The 27005-nt window shown below is 40.2% G+C and overlaps 1 protein-coding gene across 1 annotated transcript; it reads right to left on the bottom strand.

Annotated features, from left to right (window-relative positions):
- On the bottom strand, positions 1-26514 carry gfral (GDNF family receptor alpha like). Its single transcript, XM_037538772.1, has 10 exons — positions 26404-26514; positions 12209-12337; positions 9651-9803; positions 8886-8957; positions 6938-6994; positions 6525-6849; positions 3067-3320; positions 1753-1833; positions 1580-1664; positions 1-809 (listed from the first exon to the last, which is right to left on the bottom strand). The coding sequence occupies exons 1-10, from the start codon at positions 26432-26434 to the stop codon at positions 737-739; spliced, it is 1260 nt and encodes a 419-aa protein (XP_037394669.1). The 5' UTR covers positions 26435-26514; the 3' UTR covers positions 1-736.
- Positions 26515-27005: the final 491 nt, after the last annotated feature.

Raw genomic sequence — 27005 nt, 5'->3', positions numbered from 1 at the left:
ACTGTTTCTTTATGGTGCATAATGTTCCATTGAACTCCGGGTCAAAAACTCATCCTTAGGCCGTGAAACATCTGGACTGGGTTGTCAAACCTCTATGGTGAGGTAAATGATACAGAGTGATGTGTACTGTTTAAAATCACATGGCCCGTCTTCACTAACACCACTGAACAGCACTTCAACCGGGAACCTACTGGATATTTTACGTTTTACAATAAACACTTTAGATTATAAGCTGTATTAACTGTGCTCACTGCTGATGCTGTTCCAGCTCCTGATTGAGACCCTCACCTTCTTTTCATGACATTACGTTATAACATTTATTGGCTGGTAGTACATGAATAAAGAACAGTCAAATTCATATTACAGTGCTTAAGCCCTGACATGCAGCATTAACTCTACAACATATTGAACTATAAAATAACAGTCACAGCAACCAGAGTAATATAATGAACAATGTCTATATATATACCTGTCATGTCAGACTTTCAGACCTCCACTATATAGAAACAATAAATAACAACACTGAAAAAATACAGTATATACAAGCATAAGGTGTCACAATAAAACAAATATAAAATCATATGCTTTGTATGGACACAATAATGAGTTAACACCTTACATACTACGACTTATTATTTAGCAACCATGGAGACTTCAGCGCAAACAGGCTGAGATGTTCTTAGGTTAAAGAAGTGCATAATAATGCTTTGGGCCCAACGGTGGCACTGAACAGACACTACAGGACGAGTGACTTAGTGGAATCCTCTGGAGGACTGTATCTTCCTTGCTTGGACAAGCTGTCCGTTCCCCTAAGGGTAAGAAACAGAAACATGGCGACCTCTTATCTGAAGCAGTGCTTAAAGATACTTTACCTATGACTTACAAAAGTGTGCAAAAGTCAGAGACCACCCTTCCCTTATTCATTTCCAGTAAAACTGGCCAAGGTATTCATTTTTCATGATATGTTTCTGAAGAAATTAGATATAAAATAACCCGCTTTCATAAGGAAGAAAAAAGTAACCATAAAAAAAACTAAAAAAACAAGCAGTTTCCAAAACTGGAAAAAGGTTGCTGGAAAAAGTCTTTACAGGCTTAAAAGGACCAAATAAAAAATTTTAAAAAGAAGCTGCTGGTGTTCTCAGAACAATGGACTGACCACCTCAGGGTCCAGACCTCAACATCACTGAATGCGAGTCTTCTGAAAAGAATGGAAGCTCTAATAAAGCACTGATGAAAGTCTGTTGGCTGAAATGTTTGCCCGCCTTGTTTTCACTTTAACTGTGAGCACCTGTGTTTGGCAAATAAAGAAAAAACTTATATATTATAGTATATTATTATAATATATATATTATAACTTTGTGGCTTTTTTTGGGCCCCTTTTTGGGTGTCATTTGATTACTTGTGCTAATAAAGGAAAAGTGTGAACATGCTAAACAAATAATTAAATTAAAAAAATGTTTTATTAGTATTTAGTTTCTGTGTAATTTTTTGTAATTTTTTTTTTACTGAATCATTTGTACCTAATGGCAGTTCTAACTGTAAATTCATTAAACAATGGGTGGTCTCAGTCAGAGCTTACCCCAGTTTGTGAGATACGACGACAACCAGAGTTAATATTACCACCACCACCACAAAGACAGTGGTCACAAAGTACCACAGCTGTTCTGTCATAAATAAGGAAATATACTGGTCAGTTTTAAGAAAGATAGTACAAAGATAAACATGCAAGTGCAACAATCAAAATCAACTTACCATTAAACCACAAACGGCTCTGCTCTGATTTATTTACTTGCAACTGTATAGAAGAAACGTTTCTCTTTGTTTCTTGAAGTCCTGGAATTAGAAGGTGTCAAATGTAAACAATCAATAACAGATACTGCCATTTCTATAGAGGCTCAGACCACCATTCAACTTTGTAATTAAGAGTAAATTATAAGTGAACCTCACTGAAAATTTAAAATGCAAAACAAATAAATAAATACATTGGCACGTATGTATGATGGGAATAAATATTTTGAGTCACATCATATTTGCGTTGCCTCTCTCAATATTTGCAATTCAATTGCTATGCAATTAAAACATCTACACCCAACATCTAGCATCCTACTAGAATCATTTTATATGTAGTACTGGGTAAAAGTTGGAGACCACATTTCATGTATTTATTTCCAGTCAAAATAGTCAATAAGTTCAAGTAATTCATGAAATAAAACAGAAAACAGAAAATTAAACAGAAGACCTAATAAATATGATTTTAATTCATCAGTTCCTCAAAGAATCTGCAGACACGCCTCCAAAGCTCAATCCTAGAAGTTGGCTGATGATTTTCTGAAGTAATCAAACCCATTCAGTGGTGTTGAGGTCTGGACTCTGGGGTAGTCAGTCCACCATTCAGCTTCTTTGTTTGATCTGTCCGTCTCCTTTTCTCAGTGAGGTTCTTCTTGGTAGGCTACACATCCTTTCAGACCCACGGTGCTGAGTGGTCTTCTCACAGTGGAAGGATGGAGAGAAACACCTGTGGCTGTTCTCAGATCTGAAGCAGCTTGATTTTCTCCTCTCTCTCAGAGATGATAGCTTTAAGTGATGTTTATCTGATGGGGAAGTTTTGGTGTCAACCAGCTCTTCCAGGTGATTGTTAGGGGGCCCATTTTCCCTGTAGTGTTAAATCATTTTCTGAACTCCAGCTTTGGAACCTCCTGTTTGTCTGATTTTTTTAATTCATGGACTATCTTATACATAACCTCCTGAAAAATAAATAACTTGTGGCCACATTTGACTGGAAATAAGTGGAAAGTGGTCTCTGATGTTTGTACAGTACTGATGTTTTAAAAAACAATGATTCCATACTTCTTAACATGGTGACCTTTAGTACGGTTACTTTCATTCCAGGAGGACCATACTATTGCATAGGTTAAAGCCCTTAAAAAGCCCTTTTTCTCCTACACATCTGCTGTAAGCTATTAAAAGACTGAAAAGGATCTTATGGCTTGATCCACGTGTCTTAGAGCTGCCATGGCCCGCCGGGCCTGGATAGTGGTGGAATTGTGACTATGCATAAATACTTACTGAAGTGGGATCTGTTTTGTATTGCCTGCTGGAGTAGATTGCATCTGTAAAGATCATCACGGTGCAGTCCATGGCAGGTGCATGGGCTCTGTAGTATAGACCCCATTGTAGCCACGAAGGCCATCCTGCATTCTTTATCTCCACTGAGGAAAAAGTCGAGATCTATGAGGTGTATCAAGTCCCTGATAGAATATTCACTTAACGGAGCATCTTCTGGGCCAAAGCAGTTGGACAGGAACCCTTCGAACGTCTGCCTGTTAACACAAGGAAGTGCGTTTTTACCAGCAGCTCTTCACATCCATCAGCGCAGCTCTTAAACCGTTTATAGAAATTGATGAGCACAAGTAAACACCAGTCTCTACCTCTCCCTGGCGTTCTATGGAGGGAGCAGATGGGCATAATCCTGCTATAAGTGCATATAAAACAAAGCTGTGTGGCAAAAACTGTTAACCCTTTAAAGTCTAAGCACCTGCTGGATGGTCCTCAATCTTATAACATATTTTACATAGTAGTTTCATACCAGTTACTGCATAATATGATTACTAATTGAACAATATGTCTAAATCTAATGTGTGGAACATTAATGTGCCAGGTGGCTGCCTGTTATAGCAGCCCTATATACTGCGTGTGTCTTAATTGTTTTCTCATTTGATCTCATTTATATTTCTGATTCATTCTCATATATATTCTGTTATTTGTTGTAGTTTAATGGTGGTAACAGTGCACATTGAATTGCTATACAATACATTTATAATTAATTCATTATTTGTTTCCATGGGACTTATTATTTAATAACATCTACGAATTTTTCAGTAACTACTATGAAATGAATACCTCAAATCAGTCATAACATTAATACCACCTCCTTGTTTCTACACTCATTGTCCATTTTATCAGCTCTACTGACCACATAGGAGCACTTTGTGGTTCTACAGTTCACAAGACCCTTAGTGTGTGTTGCACTGGTCTGAGTGGATCAGACGCAGCAGTGCTGCTGGAGTTTTTGTCCGATCTACTCACACCAGTGCAAAACACACTAACACACCACCACCACATCAGTGTTACTGCAGTGCTGAGAATGATCCACCACCCAAAGAGTACCTGCTTTGTGAGGTTTCCATGGGGGTCCTGAACACTGAAGAACAGGGTAAAAGGGGGCTAACAAAGTATCAGAGAAACAGATGGACTACAGTCTGTAACTGTAGAACTACAAAATGCAGCTATAGAGTAAATGGAGCTGATAAAATGGACAATGAGTGTAGAAACAAAGAGGTGGTCATAATGTGGTGCCTAATCAGTGTATATATATATATATATATATTTACAGTGTATCACAAAAGTGAGTACACCCCTCACATTTCTGCAGATATTTAAGTATAGCTTTTCATGGGACAACACTGACAAAATGACACTTTGACACAATGAAACGTAGTCTGTGTGCAGCTTATATAACAGAGTAAATTTATTCTTCCCTCAAAATAACTCAATATACAGCCATTAATGTCTAAACCACCGGCAACAAAAGTGAGTACAGCCCTAAGAGACTACACCCCTAAATGTCCAAATTGAGCACCGCTTGTCATTTTCCCTCCAAAATGTCATGTGACTCGTTAGTGTTACTAGGTCTCAGGTGTGCATAGGGAGCAGGTGTGTTCAATGTTGTAGTACAGCTCTCACACTCTCTCATACTGGTCACTGAAAGTTCCAACATGGCACCTCATGGCAAAGAACTGTCTGAGGATCTTAAAAGACGAATTGTTGCACTACATGAAGATGGCCAAGACTACAAGAAGATTGCCAACACCCTGCAACTGAGCTGCAGCACAGTGGCCAAGATCATCCAGCGTTTTAAAAGAGCAGGTTCCACTCAGAACAGACATGTTGGTCGTCCAAAGAAGCTGAGTGCACGTGCTCAGCGTCACATCCAAATGCTATCTTTGAAAGATAGGCACAGGAGTGCTGTCAGCATTGCTGCAGAGATTGAAGAGGTGGGGGGTCAGCCTGTCAGTGCTCAGACCATACGCCGCACACTACATCAAATTGGTCTGCATGGCTGTCACCCCAGAAGGAAGCCTCTTCTGAAGTCTGTACACAAGAAAGTCCGCAAACAGTTTGCTGAAGACATGTCAACAAAGGACATGGATTACTGGAACTGGTTCAGATGGTCTCAAGCATGTGTGGCAGCAAGCATGGTGGTGGGAATGTCATGGTCTGGGGCTGCATGAGTGCAGCAGGTGTTGGGAGTTACATTTCATTGAGGGACAGATGAACTCCAATATGTACTGTGAAATACTGAAGCAGAGAGCATGATCCCCGCCCTCCAGAAACTGGGTCGCAGGGCAGTGTTTCAGCATGATAATGACCCCAAACACACCTCTAAGATGACCACTGCTTTATTGAAGAGCCTGAGGGTAAAGGTGATGGACTGGCCAAGCATGTGTCCAGACCTAAACCCAACAGAACATATTTGGGGCATCCTCAAGCGGAAGGTGGAGGAGCACAAAGTCTCGAATATTCACCAGCTCTGTGATGTCGTCATGGAGGAGTGGAAAAGCATTCCAGTGGCAACCTGTTAAGCTCTGGTAAACTCCATGCCCAGGAGAGTTAAGGCAGTTCTGGAAAATAATGGTGGCCACACAAAATATTGACACTTCAGGAACTGTCTCTTAGGAGTGTACTCACTTTTGTTGCCAGTGGTTTAGACATTAATGGCTGTATATTGAGTTATTTTGAGGGAAGAATAAATTTACACTGTTATATAAGCTGCACACAGACTACTTTTCATTGTGTCAAAGTGTCATTTTGTCAGTGTTGTCCCATGAAAAGATATACTTAAATATCTGCAGAAATGTGAGGGGTGTACTCACTTTTGTGATACACTGTATATATATATATATATATATATATATATATATATATATATATATATATATATATATATATATATATATATAGGAGATACATACCACTGTTGTCAGAACAAAGCCATGTATCTCCAAAATGTTTATAGACAAAGGAAACACCCTCTTTACTTTTAATGTAAGTCAGTGTAACCGGACTTTTTGAAGCAATTAATCATGATTAATCACGGTCACTGTCAAATTTGACCTTAAGAGAAAGATCATTTCATGAAAATAAAGCTAATGCAGTTTTCAATTTCCATGACTGACATCCAGTGAAAACAGCAGTGATGCATTTAGTGCCTCAGACTCAACATACTTCAGTGATAAACAAATTTGCCAAGGTATTAGATGGAAATAACCTTGATTTAATCAAGAGAGCTGTGACAGAACTTACTGTGTAAAAGCTGTATTTGAATTTGAGAGAAGTCATAGCAATAGAGTGTGAGAAAAAAAAGGCTACAGGAAAATGCATATATGACATTAGGGTCATTAAAAACATATCATATTAACACTTTAACTTTGTCACCACTAGGTGCGCATCCAGAATGGCCAAACCTGCAGAGCTTGTCTCCAGTGCAGCTGTCCAGCATCTCCAAGCAGTTCCATAGCAGCGTGTGGCCTCCTGGGCAGGAGCTGGAATGCAGAGTTTTTTGGACGTCCTGGCAGTCCTGGTCCTCTCGCTCACACTCACAGAACACCAGCATCTCGGCCACAGTCTGGGGCAGATCTGAGAAGAAGCGTCTCATGGCCAGCCTGCAGCGACTGTCCTCGCACTGAGGATCAGAGCAGGACTGGACAAATGGCACCAGCTGCCTGTTGCAGACTTCATCCTGAATACACAGAGTTGTCTCCAGAAGACATGATGAGTTCGGGCCAGGCACTGAGTTGGTGGGAATTAAGGGAGGATAAGATGAGAGGTACACCGGGTAGATATTAGTATACACTTTAATTTAAGATTCAGATATTACCGTATCCTAAAAGACTGCTCGCTTTCCATTCTGTCTTCAGCTGCTTTTGTTCATGTGCTGGAAAATATCAGACATGCTTTAAAACATCAAACATGCTTATGAAACTGCAATTTAACATGGCAGAGCTATATGGTATGTAGAGTAATAACACACTACTATTCAAAAGTTTGACATCCCTTGTCATAATAATTAATTTTGACTATTTTTAGACACACTGTTTAAAAGTCAGAGACCACCTTTCATTTATCTAATTTCCAATTAAAAAATAGATATTTCAGAGATATTTCTAATAAGATTAAATATAAAACAATCCACTCACAAAAGAGAGGAGAAAGTCCAAAACTGAATAAAAGCTACAGAGAAAATGTGGCTCCTGACAACCAGGGGCAGCTGTGGGCTGGAGGTTACGGAACCAGCCCTGTGACCAGAAGGTTGCCAGTTTGATCCCCTTGGCTGACGATCCATGACTGAAGTGCCCTTGAGCAAGGCACCTAACCCCCAATTGCTCCCTGGGTGCCGTGGCTAGGGCTAGTGTGCTCCGCTGCTCCGGGCAAGTGTGCTTACTGCCCCAAGGGTGTGTGTGCTGACTAGTGTGCATGTATGTGGGTGTTTCACTGCACGGATGGGTTAAATGCAGAGGTCTAATTTCACAGTGTGCAAAACACAGTTGTAAATTCAATTCAACCACCTGGAAGAGCTGGTGGACACCAAAACTGCCCCCATCAGATAAACAGCACTTAAAGCTTTCCTTTTTGAGAGAGAGGAGAAAATCAAGCTGCTTCATCCACAGGTGTTTCTGTCCATCCTTCCACTGTGAGAAGATGACCCAGCACTGTGGGTCTGAAAGGATGTGTAGCTGATCAAGAAGAGCCTCACTTGAGAAAAGGAGATGGACACATCAAACAAAGAAGCTGAACGATGGACTGACCACCCCAGAGTCCAGACCTCAACACTAGTGAATGTGTTTAATTACTTCTGACTGAGCTTTGGAGGCATATCTGCAGATTCTTTGAGGAGCTGAAAGTGAGTCTCCTGGAAAGAATGGAAGCTGGAATAAAGTGAAGAGTGACTCACTGAATACCAGAAAAAATCATGAGACTAAAAAATAATTGACTTGAACTTAAAGGCTGTTTTGATGGAAATTGAATAAATGAAGGGTGGTCTCTGACTTTAACTGTTTGTGATGTTGTTCATTGTGTGAAAAGCCTGATAGATCTTATAAAATATTTGTTTTCTGTGTCATTTTCTGTCAGATATATATTTTCTACATTTCCTGATGCTGAAAAATACTTATTTGCTTAATGACTACTTTGACTCTAAACAGAAAAATGAAGTAATCTATGAATTTTGCACTGTACTGTAATCTAAATGTTTTAAGCATTATAAATTAGACACCAAAATATGTTTTATACATGCAATATTGCAAGTATTTTGAAATGATCTTGATGTTATTAAATGACACATACTGTACTGTAATTATTTATTTTGTTACACAATATTTTGTTATATGCTTTGCGATTTGATGTCTTGAAAAACAAGGCCTTCAGGATATCCCATATACATTTCTCAGTCATTATACAATCATCTATGGTGCCTTCTGGACCTGAAAAAATCTTAATTGTTCAAGACATACAGCAAATGTGATCTAGTGTGTTTAGGGATGGCATGATTTTCTTTTTTGATAACAATATCGATGTTGAAATCTTGTGTATCAGCTGATGCGATACTGAGTCAATATTTCAAAAGCTCAATTTGTTTTTACAGATAACTTCCTACTATTTACTTGAAAGCCACAGAAGATCAACATATTAGGAGCACATTGTCTGGTTTTATATATAAATCTGTTCATTTTATACATTTGGGTTTCACACTGTTGAAAACATGCAGTATATTCAGAGCTTTTTAATGGAGATTCCAAACGTGTAATGAAGTGATTGATGATATACACCGCTGATGTGGTTGTTCTCCTGTTGGGCTGCCACACTGAACTCATCAGATGCACGTGAGGCCTCGCCACCTGCTAAAAAAATCGACTGAAAATGATTAAAGTTTAAGTGCACTCATCAAGACAACTTCCTTGTATGTGTAGGACAACAGGGCTACGTTCACATTACCAGGCTGAAGTGGCACTAATCTGATTTTTTTGCCCTCTGATGTTTTCAGGGCTCTGTGGACACAAATCTGATCTTTTCAAATCCTGCCTGAGCCACTTTCATATGTGGTCCTAGATCTGATACGCATCAGATTTGTGGCCGTTGGACCCTAATGTGACCCTCAGATCGGAATTCATGTGCTTTTTTTCCAACGTGTCCACCATCATTCAGCGTTACCATGGCGATAGTGCTGAACAGAAGTTAAAGCTTGTAAATGCTGGAAAAGCAGCTCATCTCACCTTTTTCTCCTTCGTCTGGCTCTAATAATGAAGCTGAGAGCTGATCAGAGTTAAAGATCTTCTCAGCGAAGCTCATTCTGTTCGGTAGTTTGTGCTGATGATGCAGTGATTCATTCACATGATGTTACTGAGTAGAACGTGCACACGAGGGTCATTTCAGATGCTGGTTCGTTCACATTAATGACTGATTTGAGTCACTGACCTAAACCAGTGTGAAGAGATCCAATTTGAGCAATGAGGCGTGTAGTGTGAACGTACATAGCTTAGGAGAAATAAAGTGATTGTGATTCTTTAAGAAGCACTGTTTACTGTGTACTGTACCCAAATATAAAAGGCACAGCGAAGCCAGCAGCTGTAGAGCGCTGCATGAATCCTCATCAGCGCACACGCACTCTCTCCACAAAGGCGAGTGGCCTAATATGGTCTGGATGGTCACATTACAGTGCTCAGAGCTCGACAGTGCACACTTGCCATCTGACAAAAAGAAGAAAGCAGAAAAGCAGGTTTTACTGCTGGACCTTCAGTGAGGCCTGCTCCACACAGAGTATCTGAAATACGTAATATGTAAATACCGTTACTGAAGAACCTTTACAGAACCATGTTTATTAAGAGTACAGTTACAATGTCAAGCTTGTAACAATAGCAGAACCCTTTTTGGTGCTATGTTGAACCATGTACATCACATTCTCCACTAACCTGAAGAATTATTTCACCATACAAAGAACCATGTAAGCATGAAATGGTTCTATATAGAACTATTGTACTTCTTATTAAAGATCCCTTGAAGAACCTCCTTTGTAGGAGTGTAGTGAAGGTGTTCTTCAGATTGATGGAGAATGTTGTATATGGGTTTTTTTATTGTTATGATTGTATACAAGCTTGTATTCGGTAGACAACCTCTTTTGGTGCTATATACAACGCTTTTCTATAAGGTTCTATAACTAACTATATACAGCATGTTGTCCACCAACCCGAAGAACCATTTCACCATGCAAAGAAGGCTTTATTCATACAAAGGGTTTTTTGAGTATTCATGTTTCTATGTAGAAGTCCATGGAGCCAGTACTACTACCACTACTACTACCACTACCACCAACAACACCACTACTAACACTACTACCACCACCACCACCACCACTGCCACTACTACTACCACTACCACCACCACCAACAACACCACTACTACCACCACTACTACCACTACTACTACTACTACTACTACCACTACTACTACTACTACTACTATTAACTGTTAACAAAACCAATAGGGGATAATCTGAAAGATGAAACAAAGAGAAATAAAGGGAGGTTCAAAACAGGAGAAGCAGTAAACAAGAAAATGACTCCGTTTGCACTGACGGAACAGGGGAAATACTTCACAAAGGGCAAACCAGCTTAAATATACTACAGGTGATAACAGTCCATTTTCAGGTGACATGGATCTGCTAGTTGGCTGGTGATTGGTGGACAGAGTCACATGACATATTGAGAAATCTTGGGAGTTTGAGTTCGAAGTGAGGTGAGAGTCTGACTGAGAACCAGGATGAGTGAAATTTCTCTTTTATTCCACTGGCAAATTCGCTGAGAGGGGTTCCTCATACTCACATCTCATTTATAAAATAGTTCTATGACTGTTTATGGTTCTACATAGAACCATTTCTTTTGCTAAAGAACCCTTGAAAAAAACATCATCACTGGATCATAACTTCCAGTAGGCTACTAATCAAGTGCTGTGCTCTATGGCACTGTGCAATAGTCAACAGTCTGTCACCCTTCCTTTATTTCATTTCCAATCAAAATGGCCATTAAGTACAAGTTATTTATTTTTCAGCGACAGAAAAAACACAGAGAAACACCGTGTCTTTATTCCAGCTTTCTACCTTTTCAGGAAACTCACTTTTAGTTCCTCAAAGAATCTGCAGACACACCTCCAAAGTTCAGCCTTAGAAGCTGGTTGATGATTTTCTGAAGTAATCAAACACATTCAGTGGTGCTGATGTCTGGACTCTGGGGTGGTCAGTCCATCATTCAGCTTCTTTGTTTGATGTGTCCATCTCCTTTTCTCAGTGAGGTTCTTCTTGATCAGCTACACATCCTTTCAGACCCACAGTGCTGAGTGGTCTTCTCACAGTGGAAGGATGGACAGAAACACCTGTGGATGTTTTCAGATCTGAAGCAGCTTGATATTCTCCTCTCTCTCAAAGATGAGAGCCGTTTATCTGATGGGGGCAGTTTTGATGCCTACTAGGTCTTCCAGGTGTTTGTTAGGAGGCCGATTTTCTCTGGAGCTTGTAATTGTTTTTTGAACATATCTAATCTCCTCTGATAAGATCTCCTGAAAAACTAATAACTTGCACTTAATGGCTGCTTTGACTCAAAGTTAAATGTAGGGTGGTTTCTGACTTTTGCACAGAGCTGTATGTAGTTCTATGTTAAAAAATCCAATTTAGATCAACATAAAATGCCTGATGATAAAAAAATACTGTCTTCATTTTCTTCTCATTTGATCCACTAACATAGTGATTTTTCAAAATGCTGATTTGACTGAGATCCTAGCACGTTAGCATGGACATAACCATCCTCTCCTGTTTTTTGTCTTTTCTTTCCAACACAAAGTTGGAATTTCAAATGATACAACAATAAAAAAGTAACTCAATGTACTCCAACATGAATAACAAGGTAAGAAAGGCCAATGGTTTACTAAGAATGTGCTGCGGGCTATCACTCTCAAAATTGAGTTTTCATATTGCACAGAGACATTTGAACATGTTATTGCAACAAATGTATGACCATTTGACATGATTGCATCAGTCTAGAAATGAGAGGAACACCCCCGTGAACCTAAACAAACACAGGATATAACAAAAACAAGCCTGTACCTTCAGAATCACAGATCTTTCTCAGAAGGTTCTCACTTGCACAGAGATCTGGAGAAACACATGACCTCATCGTTGACAAACAGCCTGAAGATATTCTGCTGCAAACTGACTGCCAGGCCAGACACATCACTGAAAACAGAGAGAACAGCAATCACCAGAGTGTTAATCACACAGAAATATTCCCCAGCGTTTCTGCATCTTAGGAGGTTTCTGTGGAGTTCTGACTTTCACAACCTCAAGGGGAACTCATCAATATTTCAAAAATTCCACCTAATTATGTGGTTGTGAATTGTTCGCAGTGGTGGTGATAGGAACCAGACGTCCACCTCTAAAAGCTCCCTCACAAAAAGTTACTACGTGAATTGGTTATTAATTCACTGCCTGATGTTTGAGACACTTTTTTGCAATGGTGGTTGACTTAGAATGTGCTTTTTAAAATGTATACATGGTGGACAGATACATGAAGGGTGTTGAAAGGCAAAATAGTTCCCAAAGAAAACTTCAGGTTTTCAGCTATTTTTCCATTGTCAACATTGCAGAGCAGAAGACACATGTAGGTAGACCGGAGATTACAGATAGTAAAAAAATGGCCATAATTGCATTGGTTAAATTTGTTTTAAGTTTTTTTTTTACATTTCAATTAAATTGTGTGGAAACTTTGAAAAAATTGTGGAATTGTTACACGTTTTATGAATGTCATGTTTGTAAGCATCTAGAAACATATTTATAACACTTTAATGCATAATGTATTCATAAGGCATTATAAACATGGTTATACATATTTATAAAAAATAATTACTCTGAATTACATTTAATAGCCATGTTTATTATACATTATGAATTGTTAATATAATGCATTATAAACAGTGTTAATAACATGTTATACTATCAGTGCCAACGAAGTCATTCCCAGCTTGGAGAGCATAAAGTAAAGACAAATACCAGGCTAACGGTGGTGTACATTAACTTTCACAAATTGAGAGGAGGCTTTAGTACAGTACGCTTCACTTCACTTCACTTCATGGACAAATACAGCTTATGAGCCCTTATAATTTATGATCAGTACTTATAATGCATTATGTTTACAGTTCATAACGCATAATAAGCATATGTATAATGCGTTTTTGTAAATATTCATAGCTATGTTTATAAAGCCTTATGAATATATTATAACATGTTATGAATGTGTTTATAGATGCTTACAAAGGTGACATTCGTAGAAGTGTTACCAAATTGTTCTCTAAGGGAAATACCCAGTAAAATCCCTTTATAGTAAAAGAAGCTTAAAAAAGAGAGTGTGTAGATTGTTCTTACCTAAGATCAAATCCCCTATAAGAAAATGTTGAATGTCAGAATCTTCATAAAAACTGTAAGTGGGTGTGAGGCTCAAAATCAAATTGAAAATCACTTTAAAAATTCAAGCAGTGTTTAACATTGAAATTACTATATAAGTAGTCTTACTCTCTCTCCTACACTTGTCAAAAAGATGGTTCTTCAAGGGTTCTTTAGAAAATGGTTGAAGACTTGAACACTCAAAGTGTTCTTTGCATCATGAAGGGGTTTCTCAGATTGATGGAGAATGTGCTTTATATCGTTCTATATAGAACCTTTTTGAAAAGGCGTTCTACATTGTTAAGCTTGACAGTATAACAATAGAAGAACCCTTTAACCATGTAAATGAGCTATATGATTCTATAAAGGCCCAGTTTCTTCAGCTACGAACCCTTGAAGAACCACGTTTAGGAGAATAGCAATAGAAGTACCCTTTTTGGTGCTATATAGAACCTCTTTTGAAAAGGTTTTTATATAGAACCATCTACAGCACATTCTGAAGAACTCGTTCATGATGGAAAGAACCCAATAATCATGCAAAGGGTTCTGTTAGTGTTCATGGTTTCATTTAGAACCATTTTTTCACTAAAGAAGAATGAGAGTTTAAAACTACTTGGATTTAAATTTCTCTCTATCTTTCTAAAAGTGAAAAGTATAGTCAGAAATAGTGAAATAGTCAGAGTGCAATCAGCCGAGAGAGATGGACAGAAACCTGTTACTGTCATTTGGCCTTGCAGGAGAGCATGTCTGAATCTCAGAAGTCTCTTCATCTCCCTAGTGCACTGTGTAAGTCATAAAACCATGGCCACTACACCAAACAGTGCACTATCAGTGTTAGATTGGATGTTGTGCAGCTTTAACTGAATATAGGATTTTCCTTTAGATACATAATGCACTGTTTGTGCATGGAAGCCGTTATGCAATGACCTATGTAGTGTGCGGTACATAGGGAGTGGGAGGCCATTTGATACTGAGCCTATTTTTGGCCCAGCTTTGTTCCTGCTGTTATTGTAGTGCCCATACAAGCAATGCTCTGACACACAAAGCCGAACCGCTCAAGCAGATAATCACACATTAAAGCTATGTGTCATCATGGATAAACAAGTAGCATATCTTGCCAAACAAGCAGGTTGGAGAATATGGAGAATATGTCCAAAGTCCTTATAGGAAAGTCTGTCTGCCTGGCAGTAATATCCACTCATCCAAGACCAGGCGCCTATCTTTTTAAAAGGGGGGAAATCCATAAAACCAAAAATAAAAGTTAATGTTTCAGAAGCATATTTGAAATCACTGCTAAAATCTGACCAAACCAGGATAAATAGCTTGTAGCATATGGCTCAAACAATGCACAACTTGCTTTAGCTACTATGCATAAGTGTAACAGAATTAAAAGTCAACATATTGCTGCTGTCGGGACAAAACCTCTGTTTTTCAGTTTTTTACATAGTTGGAAGTGCCTGTTGTCCTTTATGCTGTGTGTAAATTTCATGATGAATGAGCCAAAAGAAATGTCCCAAAATGACTTGGAAAAAAGCCTGGTTCCACTGACTTACATTAAAAGTAAATATGGTTTTTTCCTTCTCCTGTAAAGTCACCATTTTGGAGATACATTTTTCTCTTGAAAACAGCAAAATGCTGCAGTGTTATAATCGCACAAAATTATTATCCATAATATAGTCTGTATTGGTACAGTTTGTGTTGGGACACCCTCTTCTCTCTTCCCCGGCTTCCTTCCCTATTGACTTTTGTCTCGTATGAGGCAGTAGGTATCAGATTGAATGTGAGGCACAGTCTTTATTAATTTGATTAATCTTAGAGTTTCAGTGCATGAAAAGTCACTTGGTTTCATATATAAATACGTGCACATACACACACATACATAGCCGGTTATCCTCCTGGGTCACAGGAGGGACAGGCAGGCACAAAGACAGGTCACCAGTCAACCACAGGGGAGAAACGCAGACATATACATTCACACACACACACACACACACACACACACACACACACACACACACACACACACACACACACACACACACACCTAGGGGCAATTTATCATCTACAGCTGATCTGACTGCATTACTTTGGACTGTGGGAAGAAAACAGACACAGACACAGGGAAACACACAAATTCCACTCAGAAATGACCCTGGTTGCCCGGCTGGGGATTCAAACCCTGGCCCTTCTTGCTGTGAGGTGAAAGCGTTGTGCCACCATGCTGCCCATATATAAAATGTTTTTGGGTTCCTTATCAGCATTCGTGCTGTATCGTAAGTCACCGATGGTGAATTATACTCATGCACAACATCACACAGCATGATCCATAACCTTTATTATCCTTAATCACCATAACATTATGACCACCTCCTTGTTTCTACGCTCGTTGTCCATTTTATCAGCTCCACTTACTCTATAGCTGCACTTTGTAGTTCTACAGTTACAGACTGTAGTCCATCTGTTTCTCTGATACTTTGTTAGCCCCCTTTTACCCTGTTCTTCAGTGTTAAAGACCCCCATGGACCCTCACAGAGCAGGTACTATTTGGGTGGTGGATCATTCTCAGCATTGCAGTAACACTGACGTGGTGGTGGTGTGTTAGTGTGTGTTGTGCTGGTACGAGTGGATCTGACACAGCGGTGCTACTGGAGTTTTTAAACACTGTGTCCACTCACTGTCCACTCTATTAGACACTCCTACCTTGTCAGTCCACCTTGTAGATGTAAAGTCAGAGCTGATAGCTCATCTGCTGCTGCAGAGTTTGTGTTGGCCAGCCGCTTGTCCTTCATCCGTGGTCACAGGATACTGCCCACAGGATGCTGTTGCCTAGATATTTTTGGTTGGTGGACTATTCTCAGTCCAGCAGCGACACTGAGGTGTTTAAAAATAAGGAGGTGGTCATAATGTTATGTCTGATCGGTGTATTATTTTTACTATAAGCCATAGGTCATCCTTTTGATGTTTGTCTTATATGAGGATGTGAGGAGAAAACGCTTCTCCTCAGTAACGCTTACTGTTGTCCTTCTGCTGTCTGACATTTATTGGTACGTTACACAATAACATACACAATAAAATTAACTACCACCACCACCACCACCACCCCTACTACTAATAATAATTTTAAAAAATGATTGTGTAGTGCTGAACAAGCACACAAAGACACTCGTAGATCTTAAAAACGACAGTTGGTTTAATGAGAGAAATCTTGGGAGACAGAGTCCGGGCAAATCTAAAATCAGAATCCAAAGACAGGCAAAACGTTGAAAAACCAGAAAATACAAAAACACAAGCAACCAGAGCAAAAGGGCAAATCCAAAAGAAGAATAGTCAAGAAACAGGCAGTGGGTTCAGTTCAGTACCACTAGTCATGGGTTCAGTACACTAGTCATGGGTTCAGTACCACTAGTCATGGGTTCAGTACCACTAGTCATGAAATCAGAAGAGAACCGCTCAGTAAACCAGTAGAGTGGCAATACCTCACAACGAGGAGAACAAACCAGGATCTTTTTAAAGTCTGAAGCAAACGAACACAGGTGTGTTGCATTAGTAACCAGGTGACTGTGAACGGGGCAGAGGCCATGATGATAGAAATTCTGGGAAATGGAGTCCTGGAGCATGTTGGGCAAGGGAGGAGAACCCAGAAGCGTGACAGATTGAATAAAAAAAAATCATCATTACACAAACATCTTCAGCTTTTCTTATTCTCATTGAATAGTTGACTATTCAACTTAATATTTGATAGAATTAGAAAATTAAGAGCATATCTGATAGTTGCAGCCTTATATAAGTATTTATAAAATATAGAAATGTAGAAAATCCAAAGTAGTATTAGAGAAATATAACACTTACTTCTGTAAAGGGTTACAAATGCAGTGAAATTAATAAAATGCAGATTTTAGTGAAATAACCCAGCATCATATTAACATTCTGCTCTTTAATAAATACATCAGTTAGAAACATCAGCTAAATCTAAACATCTGTCAGATAATATATGATGATACTGATATGAATCTGAGCATCTCTCTTCTGGCGGTAGAAAGAAGAGATGACACCATTAGTTTTGTACTGTACAACATCCATTTGAATCAAATTAAATCTAAAGAAAACTAGAAAAGTAAAGACTCAAGACAATTTTATGTTATATTGTTTAAAAATGGGATCATCAGAGCTAAGTCGTCGGGAGCAATATGCTCCTGGTAGGATCTCCCAGGGCGAACAGGTCTGGAGTGAAGACCCAGACTAACACGATCCAAAGTTCCCCATGCATATCGTGCACAAAAAATCATGTACCCTGCCCGGGAAAGGGTCACCAGGACTTACCCCTGGAGGCAGGCCTGGGGGTAGTGTTCCACGGCGAGCACCTGGTGGCCGGGCAGCCCACATAACCCGAAGAGGCAACGTGGGGAGGCCATGTGGGCCCAGCACCCGCAAGGTCCAGCATGGGGGAGCGGTGCAGTGCCATATTGGCAGTGGGAGATTACGGGGAGGCCCTAGGTGGCCTAGGCCCCTGCAGCAGAAACTAGCTCTTGGTACATGGAATGTAACATCACTGGGGAGGAATGAGCCAGAACTTGTGCAGGAGGTTGAGAGGTACCAACTAGATATAGTTGGGCTCACCGCCACCCACAGTGTCGGCTCTGGAACCAAACTCCTGGATAGGGGTTGGTCTGTCTCCTACTCAGGGGTTGCACAGGGTGAGAGGTGAGGGGCGGGTGTGGGGATACTCACAAGTCCCCGGCTGGTGACCATGCAGTTGGAGTGTTAGCGTTGGACTCCGCCAGGGTTGTGCTCTGTCTCCACTCTTGTTCATGATATTCATGGACAGAGTGTCAGGGTGTAGTCGGGGTCAGGAGGGCATTATGTGTGGAGGCCGGAGGGTGGCGTCTCTGCTATTTGCAGATGATGTTGTTCCTTTGGTGGAATCACATGGATGCCTCCAGCGCTTGCTGGAGTAGTTTGCAGCTGAGTGTGAAGCAGTGGATCAGCACCTCCACGTCTGAGTCCATGGTCTTGGCCCGGAAAAGGATGGCATGCCCAATCCAGGTAAGGGGAAAGGACCTGCCCCAGGTGGAGGAGTTTAAGTATCTTGGGGTCTTGTTCACGAGTGACGGGAAGAGGGATCGTGAGATCGGCCGTAGGCTGGGACAGGCGACAGCAGTAATGCGGTCACTGTACCGGACTGTAGTGGTGAAAAGGGAGTTGAGCCAAAAGGCGAAGCTCTCTGTTTACTGGTCGATCTACATCCCAACCCTCACTTATGGTCATGAGCTGTGGGTAATGACCGAATGAACAAGATCACGAATACAAGCGGCGGAAATGAGCTTTCTTCGCCAGGTGGCGGGCTACACGCTATGCGATAGAGTGAGGAGCTCGGTCATCTGAGAGGAGTTCAGAGTAGAGCCGCTACTCCTCCGCATTGAGAGGAGCCAGCTAAGGTGGTTCGGGCATCTGATCCGGATGCCCCCTGTATGCCTCCCGGTGGGGGTGTTCCAGGCACGGCCTACCGGGACAAGACCCGGGGTCATCCTAGGACCCGCTGTAGGGATTATGTCTCCAAGTTGGCCTGGGAGCGGCTTGGGGTCCCCGGGAAGGGTACCCCGACCCTGTCTGACTAGCGGTCAATGATGGATGGATGGATGGATGGATGGATGTTTAAAAATTGGCTGGCACAGTGGTGTGGTGGGTAGCGCTGTCACCTCATAGCAAGGAGGGCCTGGGTTTGAGTCCCCAGCCGGGCGACCAGGGTCCTTTCTGTGTGGAGTTTGCATATTCTCCCCGTGTCTGCATGGGTTTCCTCTGGGTTTTCCAGTTTCCTCTCACGCTAAACATGCCCCTGGGTGTGAATGTCTATGTTTGCCCTGTGATGGACTGGTGACCTGCCCATGGTGTATCCTGCCTTTCGCCCAGTGATAGCTGGGATAGGAACCCACGGAACCCAGAAGGAGAAATGGCTTAAAAGGTGTATGTGTTTAAAAATGACTCCATAGGATGTGCACAACATAACTCTGAAGAGATGTCCCAGTTTTGTGGAAAAGAGGAAGTCTAAAGCTCATTTTATCCCTCAGGGCAATGAAGATAGAAAAAGCAGCAGCAGACGTAAAAGACGATATGATGATCATATTTAGCCAGCAACAAGTCAGCGCTTCTTTGCTTTCATTATCCTACTGCTGTATGGAAGATGCAACAACCCTCAGTAGAAGAAGGCCGTACCCAACGCTATTAGTTCAGGCAAATGTTCAGCACTGAGTGAGAGCAACACCTTGAGCAGCCATCAGGTCTTCATTCGGTGCCAAAGTGAGCCGAGAAAAAGGAGATGGAACCATTTACTGGTACTGTTTTTCGTAACTTTATCAGCAGAGTTCCAGTGACGTGCTGACTGTGCAATATCAAGATAGCATGAGTGTAACATCGGGGAGCGAGGAAGCGGACGCATACACTGAGATAAGTGAGATTTATTTTGGGCAAATCCAGGGTCATAGTTGAAACGGTCCAGGTTCAAACAGCCAGCACAGAGAGAATGCGGATCAAACATGACAAACAGAAACACAGAACCTCAAACAAGAACCAAACACTACCAGCAATATATACAGCACATCCAGCACAATCAAACATACAAACATCAAACAAAGACCAACAAGAAACTCAACAGGGCTTAAATACAAACAGGGATAACGAAGGATAACCATATGCAGGTGGAAAGCACAGGTGGGAACACTCAGGGGCGGAGTCACAAAACCAGGGGGCTAGACTGGGAAGAAATCAAAACAAAAGCATATGACAGGACTAAAAGGTAAACAAAAGCACATGAGGAGACTGGGAGGGGCCAATCATGACAATGAGAAGATGTTAGTACTCACAGCTAAGCTTCACTTCATATTTTTTAACCACAATGCTTTAAGTTCTTACAATAACAACTGTTTGGTGACCCTTTGCTTGGAGCTGACTAAACTTGAGATAATTTGGTCATAAACCAGTGGTGGACAGTAACTAAGTAAATTTAATTTGTTACTGTACTTAAGTAGTTTTCTCATGTATCTGTACTTAACTGAAGTATTTCGAACCTAATTTTGTGTAAATAGAGCACAATATAGAAATATGTATGATGCATCTTTTTTCTGAATTTATACAAACACCATTTCATTTTATAGTAAATTAGTTTGGGCTGGTTTATGTTTATGAACAGAGACCTACAGATCAATATAGTAAAGGAGCTCATTTGTGATCCTGAGTTTAAAGCCAGTTTTTATTAAACTTAAACTTGTAACCAAGTTGTAAATAAATCTTAAACTGAAACTTTGCTTGTTTGTAAAAAGTGATTTCAGAGCCAATCGGTTCTATCTGGTGGAAACTGTTTGGCTTCAGTGTTTTGTGCTTATAATCATTTTAATAAACATCAGCATCACTAATTAATGACATTCTATTAAAAGACACTGGAGTATTTTCACCTATAGTTCATTAAGCAAGTCTTGTTATAAAAATGATAACAGGACATTAGAGCCATAATTAATCTTTTAGTACTTTTACTTTCGATACTTAAGTACATTTGAAGGCAAACACATTAGTACTTTTACTCAAGTGGAGTTCTAAAGGGAGGAACTTCTACTTTTACTGGAGTAATATTTTACATGATTTGTGTACTTTATCCACCCCTGCCATAAACATTTTAAGGGAGCTGCTGTATGCTGTCACAACTTGTAGTTTGTGAAGCTCCTAATGTGCTGCTCATTTCACAATAATAGCACTTACAGTTGTCTGGGGCAGATCTAGCAGAACAGAATCCTGTGACAGTGCCATGTTTACTGTCACTGAGCTCATCAGTATGACCCTCTACTGTCAGTGTTTGTCTATGGAGACTGCAAGACTATGACCTTAATTTTATCCACCCAGCAGTGGGTGTGGCTAAAACACCAGAACCCAATAATTAGGAGGGGTGTCCCGATACACTGTATGGACAAAAGTATCTAGTAAATGTTGGAGTGGGAGGTTGGGAGAGTTAGGAGAATTCCTGGTGGGCCGGTTACTGTGAGCTTCTGTATAAAGTCATGAATATAAGCACAAGAATGCTCAGACAAACTTGTTACATCCAAGTGTACATCTGCAATGATTTAGGGGTTAAACAAACAACTCTCACCTCACCACTGAGAATACAGATTAAATGAATCTGAAGTTAACGCTCTTATGAATCTGAAGTTAACTCTCTTATGAATCTGAAGTTAACTCTCTTATTCTCATTTGCCACTTTAAATTACGTAGAAGTTACATTCCAAAGCCTTTACAGGCTCTAGCATGTAACTGGACGACAGTGTTTGTTACTTTTTTGCATTACCAATGTAGCTGTTTTCATTCATGAATCGTATTAAGATGGACAGCAGCGGCAGGAATTACAAAAAAAAAACAAGACAAGAATGAAGAAGCTACTTAAGGAGGACGAGGACATATCAGAGCAGGTGGGCTTTAGGAAACGCTGACCTTAATTTACTTACTCTTCATTAATTTTTAGCATATTTACAGTCATGTTTGTCACATTTAAGATAAACCAAAACCTGGCGAAAGCGTTTATCACTAGCTGGCCACCTTGGTGTTCTCAGTGCAGCTAATAATAATAATAATAATTTAAAAAGACCAAGAAATGAAGATGACAAGCTGCAGTTTTTAGAAAATGTTATGTTGTATGAGGGCAGTGCTGTGTGTGTCTCATAACTCATGGTAGGAAAGAGGTCCCACTCCAATCCTGTATATAGTAATAAACCAGGGACTTTTTCAGGGTCTTTGCACTGGGGAAAAGTAGGCAGCTTTCTAGGACCCCCAAGTGCCTCAGGAAAATACACATTTGATATACTATACAAATAGATTTTAAATAACCTATTCCAAAATATGTCTAGAATTCTCAATCGCTGTTATGTGCAACTGTAGCAGTTATTTTCAGTCATTTCAACGCAGCCCTTGGTCATGGTTATAATGAATAACATTGTTATGTCATGATACAACAGCATGAAGATGGACTGGTGTGGAAAAGACAATACAGTGATAATCTACACTGTGGAGAGGATACTCTTCAGTGTGAATTCCTGGGTATTGAGAGTCAAGACAAGTCAACGTTTATTTATAAAGTGCTTTTTACAACTGGTGTTGTCACAAAGCAGCTTTATAGAAAAATCGGGGCCAGAGCCCCCATAAATGTCATCACTGGCAACAGTGGCAATAAAACCTCCCTAAGAACAAGAGAAAGAAACCTTGAGAGGAACCAAAAGGGGAACCCATCTTCCTCTGGTCGACACCGAATAGCAAACCATAACAGTTACATCAGGGGGTGGAGCCTTCTCATACAAAGCTCAAAACCGTTGGCATAATCTTCCTGTGCATGTTTGGGACTCAAACACAGCCTCAGTCTATAAGTCTAGGCTAAAAACGTGTTTAGTGGAGCTGTTGGTAATTAGTTTTCCCTGTCAGATAAAAGGTGCAGATCTAGAGGTTTATGTTAAACTGGGAGTGTTTGCTGTCGTCCCGCTGCTCTCACTCACTCACTCAGGTTTGTTGACAGTGGAGTGGAGGGACACCAACATTTCAGGGAGCCTCATGACTCTGTTACCTTTCTTTTTTCTCCCTCTTAGTAAATAGCAGTAATAACACAACCTGCCAGAGTGTCTGCTGCTCTGTTAACCCTGTAATCTGTGATCAGTCACTCCTAACAGAACTAACTCTGTTTTTCCTTTCTTTGCGGAGTTGAACAGCTGCCCATCCTGTGCGTCTGATGCTGTTGCTTCTTCTGCTTTGATTGGGTACCACTGCTCTCCAGCCTTCTGGACAACCACTGAGCTTGATGTTGTGCAACACTGCGCAAACTTTACCCTCATGAACTGACCCTCCTGATGATGCTGCTTCTGCATTTATTTTGTTAGTCATTACTCTAAATCTCAGCATTACCAGTTTGACAGAGTTCATGTTTTCATTAATCAGTGTTCTCTTATGAAGATATCCAACATGCATGATGCAAATACATCACACAACCATCAGAAATCCTGGTGGTGTCACCCAGTCCTGACTGCTAGCTACTGATCTATAAGGTAGACATAACCAGGCTAGCCTTAGTGTAACTCTGACCTCAAAACATACAACATAAAACATGGATCCTGCCTTTACCACAAAATGCAGTCAATAGGCAGGTTTTTTAACCTTTCAGCCACTTTCTCCACTGTCATGATTTCAAACAGTTACTACAGTTAAACTCATTCTCATCATTTGCTTTCTTAGGATTAATAAATTAAATAATGCATCATAGAAATTGTGATTTTCCATACTCAAAAGTATACAATTTCTATATATCAAGTATATTAAAGCCTTGTCAATACTTTGGGTCCAACTGAATTCAGAATTATCAGCCAACTGGAACACTCTGGAATTAGACCTCTGCATTTAACCCATCCGTGCAGTGAAACACCCACATATATGCACACTACTGAGCACACACACTAGGGGCAGTGAGCACACGTGCCCGGAGCAGTGGGCAGCCCTATCCAAGGCGCCTGGGTAGCAGTTGGTGTTAGGTGCCTTGCTTAAGGTCACTTCAGTCATGGACCGTCAGCCAAGGGGATCAAACCGGCAACCTTCCGGTCACAGGGTTGGTTCCCTAACCTCCAGCCCACGACTGTCCCTAACTGCACAATAGTCTTCTAAAAAAACTGTGCCAGTCTCATCAGCTTCAAAAAACAGGTTAAAACTCATCTACTCCCTCTGTGTGTTTGTGTTTTTTGCGACTTTCTTTGTAAATAAATAAATAAATAACAACATATCCTAAAAGAATGTTACAGACATCGGGCAGTGAATTCAGAACCATTTCCTGTAATAACTTAGAGCTTTTAGAAGTGGACGTCTGGTTCCTATCACCATCACTGTGAACATTTCTGACGCTAAGCTTTTCTAGAATAGGGCATTTCACACCAAACCACTCTGAATGACTCTGTTCACATCTTAACCACTTACTTATGCAGACAGTTTTGAAAAATCAGTGGGTTAAAATCCCCTTTAAGGTTCCAGGTGATCAGCTGTACAAATCCAATTGTGCCAGATCACTTGTGTTTTAGTTAGTAAACATGGTGGTTTTACATGGTTATTGTAGTTTTTCTGACTAATACAAAATAATAAATTGTAGCTTTAAAAGTAATAAATAAGGAATATTTTTCTGACTTACTTTTTGAATTGGCCAGCTAGCAAGGAAAGAAAAACAAGACAACATGCTCCCAACAGTTCACCTTAAAAACAGTTGTAGCTCCTCAAAAATCCTTCTACCTTCAAGATGCAGAGAATCCCAGTGAATCCCAGTGTAAAGACTACCACTCCACCACGGTAGGAGTGGGTAAACTTGTTTACAACATATACACTCTTAAAAAAAGATGGTTCTTCAGGGGTTCTTTAGTAAAGAAATGGTTCTATATAGAACAATGAACACTCAATGAACCTTTTGCATGACTAAAGGGTTCTTTGCACTGTGAAAGTATTGAGATTGATGAACATGCTGTAGATGGTTCCATGTAGAACCTTTTTTGAAAGGGTTCTCAATAGCACCAAAATGATTCCTTTGTAATGACATCATGATAGAAAAAGAACCCTTTTTGTTGTTATTGAAAGGGTCCTAAACAAGGTTTTATATAGAACCATCTACAATTACCAACAATCTAAAGAACCCTTTCACCATGCAAAAAACCTTTTAAGCATGAAAAGGTTCTATATAGAACTCTTAATGCAACCAGAATACAATGGATCTAAATACAACCATTCCCTTTGCCAAATAACCCTAGAAGAACCAAAGATTTTCTATATAGAACCTTTACTCACACTAAGGGTTCTTTGATCATTCATGGTTTTATGTAGAACTGTTTTCTTTACTCAAGAAACCTTGAAGAACAGATCTTTAAGTGTGTAGTAATAAAATTAGCCATTTCTGCCCGAATCTCCCTTTAATGGGAACGTCATTTATCAATTTTTACAAACAATAAAAATCAAAGCTAAAAAAAAAACTGCAAAAAAAGTGTTTTTTCTCCTAGCCTCTTGTTCTCCAGGGTATATTTTGGTTTGTCCATCTGAATTTTTGTGACCAAATGTAAGGCACATCATGCATTAAATAAATGTACATTTCTATTTTGTTTATTTATTTATTTAGTTTAAAATGCCCCCCCCCCCAAAAAAAATTAACATAACATGTGTTTTATGATCACATGTATTGCTAGATGCTTACAATTTACTGCTGAAAGCTGAAAATCTCAGATGCTCTTTGTGTTATTTTATAAAAGTAGTGTTTACAGAGTAGATCACTGAAGAGACGCCATCTGTTTATAGTTTATAGCCCAGATTTGTGGAGAAATGGCTTGACTTTCAGTAGAAAAACAAACTGAGTTCAGCTTCTTTTATTATAAGGGTTTAAAATGACATCACCATCTATTTGACTGGCAAGAAGAGTTACAGCCTCATACGACGCCCAGCTTCTGAATGTAGTTTATGAAATATGAACATTATGAAGAATATGACTAAGCATTTTGGAACCACCGGTGGTCTCAAGGAGTTGAAGAGGTTTACTGTGATCAATTATGCTACTTTTCTGTAAATGTTAAATGTTCTTTAACGTATTTTAATAAAGTCTTAGTATTTGCTTCTAGTAGGTTTGAAACAAATTATTTCCAAGTCTCTCTCTCTACCGCTCTCTCCCTCCACCTCCCCCCCTCTCTCTGTCTCTGAACTTCAATGCAGCATGGCTTAATCTCTCCTGTGACGGGAAAAAAACCCACTCAAAATCGCTGTTTAGGCCATTCGGTTAGAAATTAAGCGTCAAATTGAGCGTTTAAGTTAAGCCTCCTGCAGTCAGTACTCACCCATCACTACCGTTGCTTTCATGACCCTCATGGTGCGTACCCCAGTCTCCAGCGCTCACGCAGTCAGCACCTGTCAGAGTGGACAGCTCCGCTTCTCCGCTCCAACTAACACCGCCCCTGACCTGGCATGACGTCATGGCTCAGAGGCTTTTATCTGTCCCGCAATAAACGTGTTCAGGTGAAGACACTGTGGCGTTTCATAACAGTTTTATTAGCAGCGTTAAAGCACATCAGTGTGAACTGCAAGCGAGTATCTGAGTTCCAGGTGGGCAACAAGACCCCAGAGTAGAGTTCTACAGAGTAGAATAAAATACAGATGCATTGAAACAGACACTGGTATGAAGTATCAGCTGGTACCATGCCCATTTACTGGTGTCATAGGAGAATGAATGAGAAGTAAATTATTATTAGAAAGATATACTATATGGACAAAAAGTATTGGGACACCTACAGGAGCTTTTATGACTCCCATTCTGAATCCATAGGCATTAACATGGAGTTTGTCCCCCTTTTTACAGCTCTAACAGCTTCCACTTTTCTGGGACGCTTTCTATGGGATTTTGGAGAGTGTCTGTGGGAATTTTAACTCTTTCATCAAGAAG

Source organism: Pygocentrus nattereri, chromosome 5 (assembly GCF_015220715.1).
Source record: "Pygocentrus nattereri isolate fPygNat1 chromosome 5, fPygNat1.pri, whole genome shotgun sequence".
Classification (NCBI taxonomy): Eukaryota; Metazoa; Chordata; class Actinopteri; order Characiformes; family Serrasalmidae; genus Pygocentrus; species Pygocentrus nattereri.
Note: the sequence above shows the minus strand (reverse complement) of the source record. Positions and strands in the feature narration are given on the sequence as shown.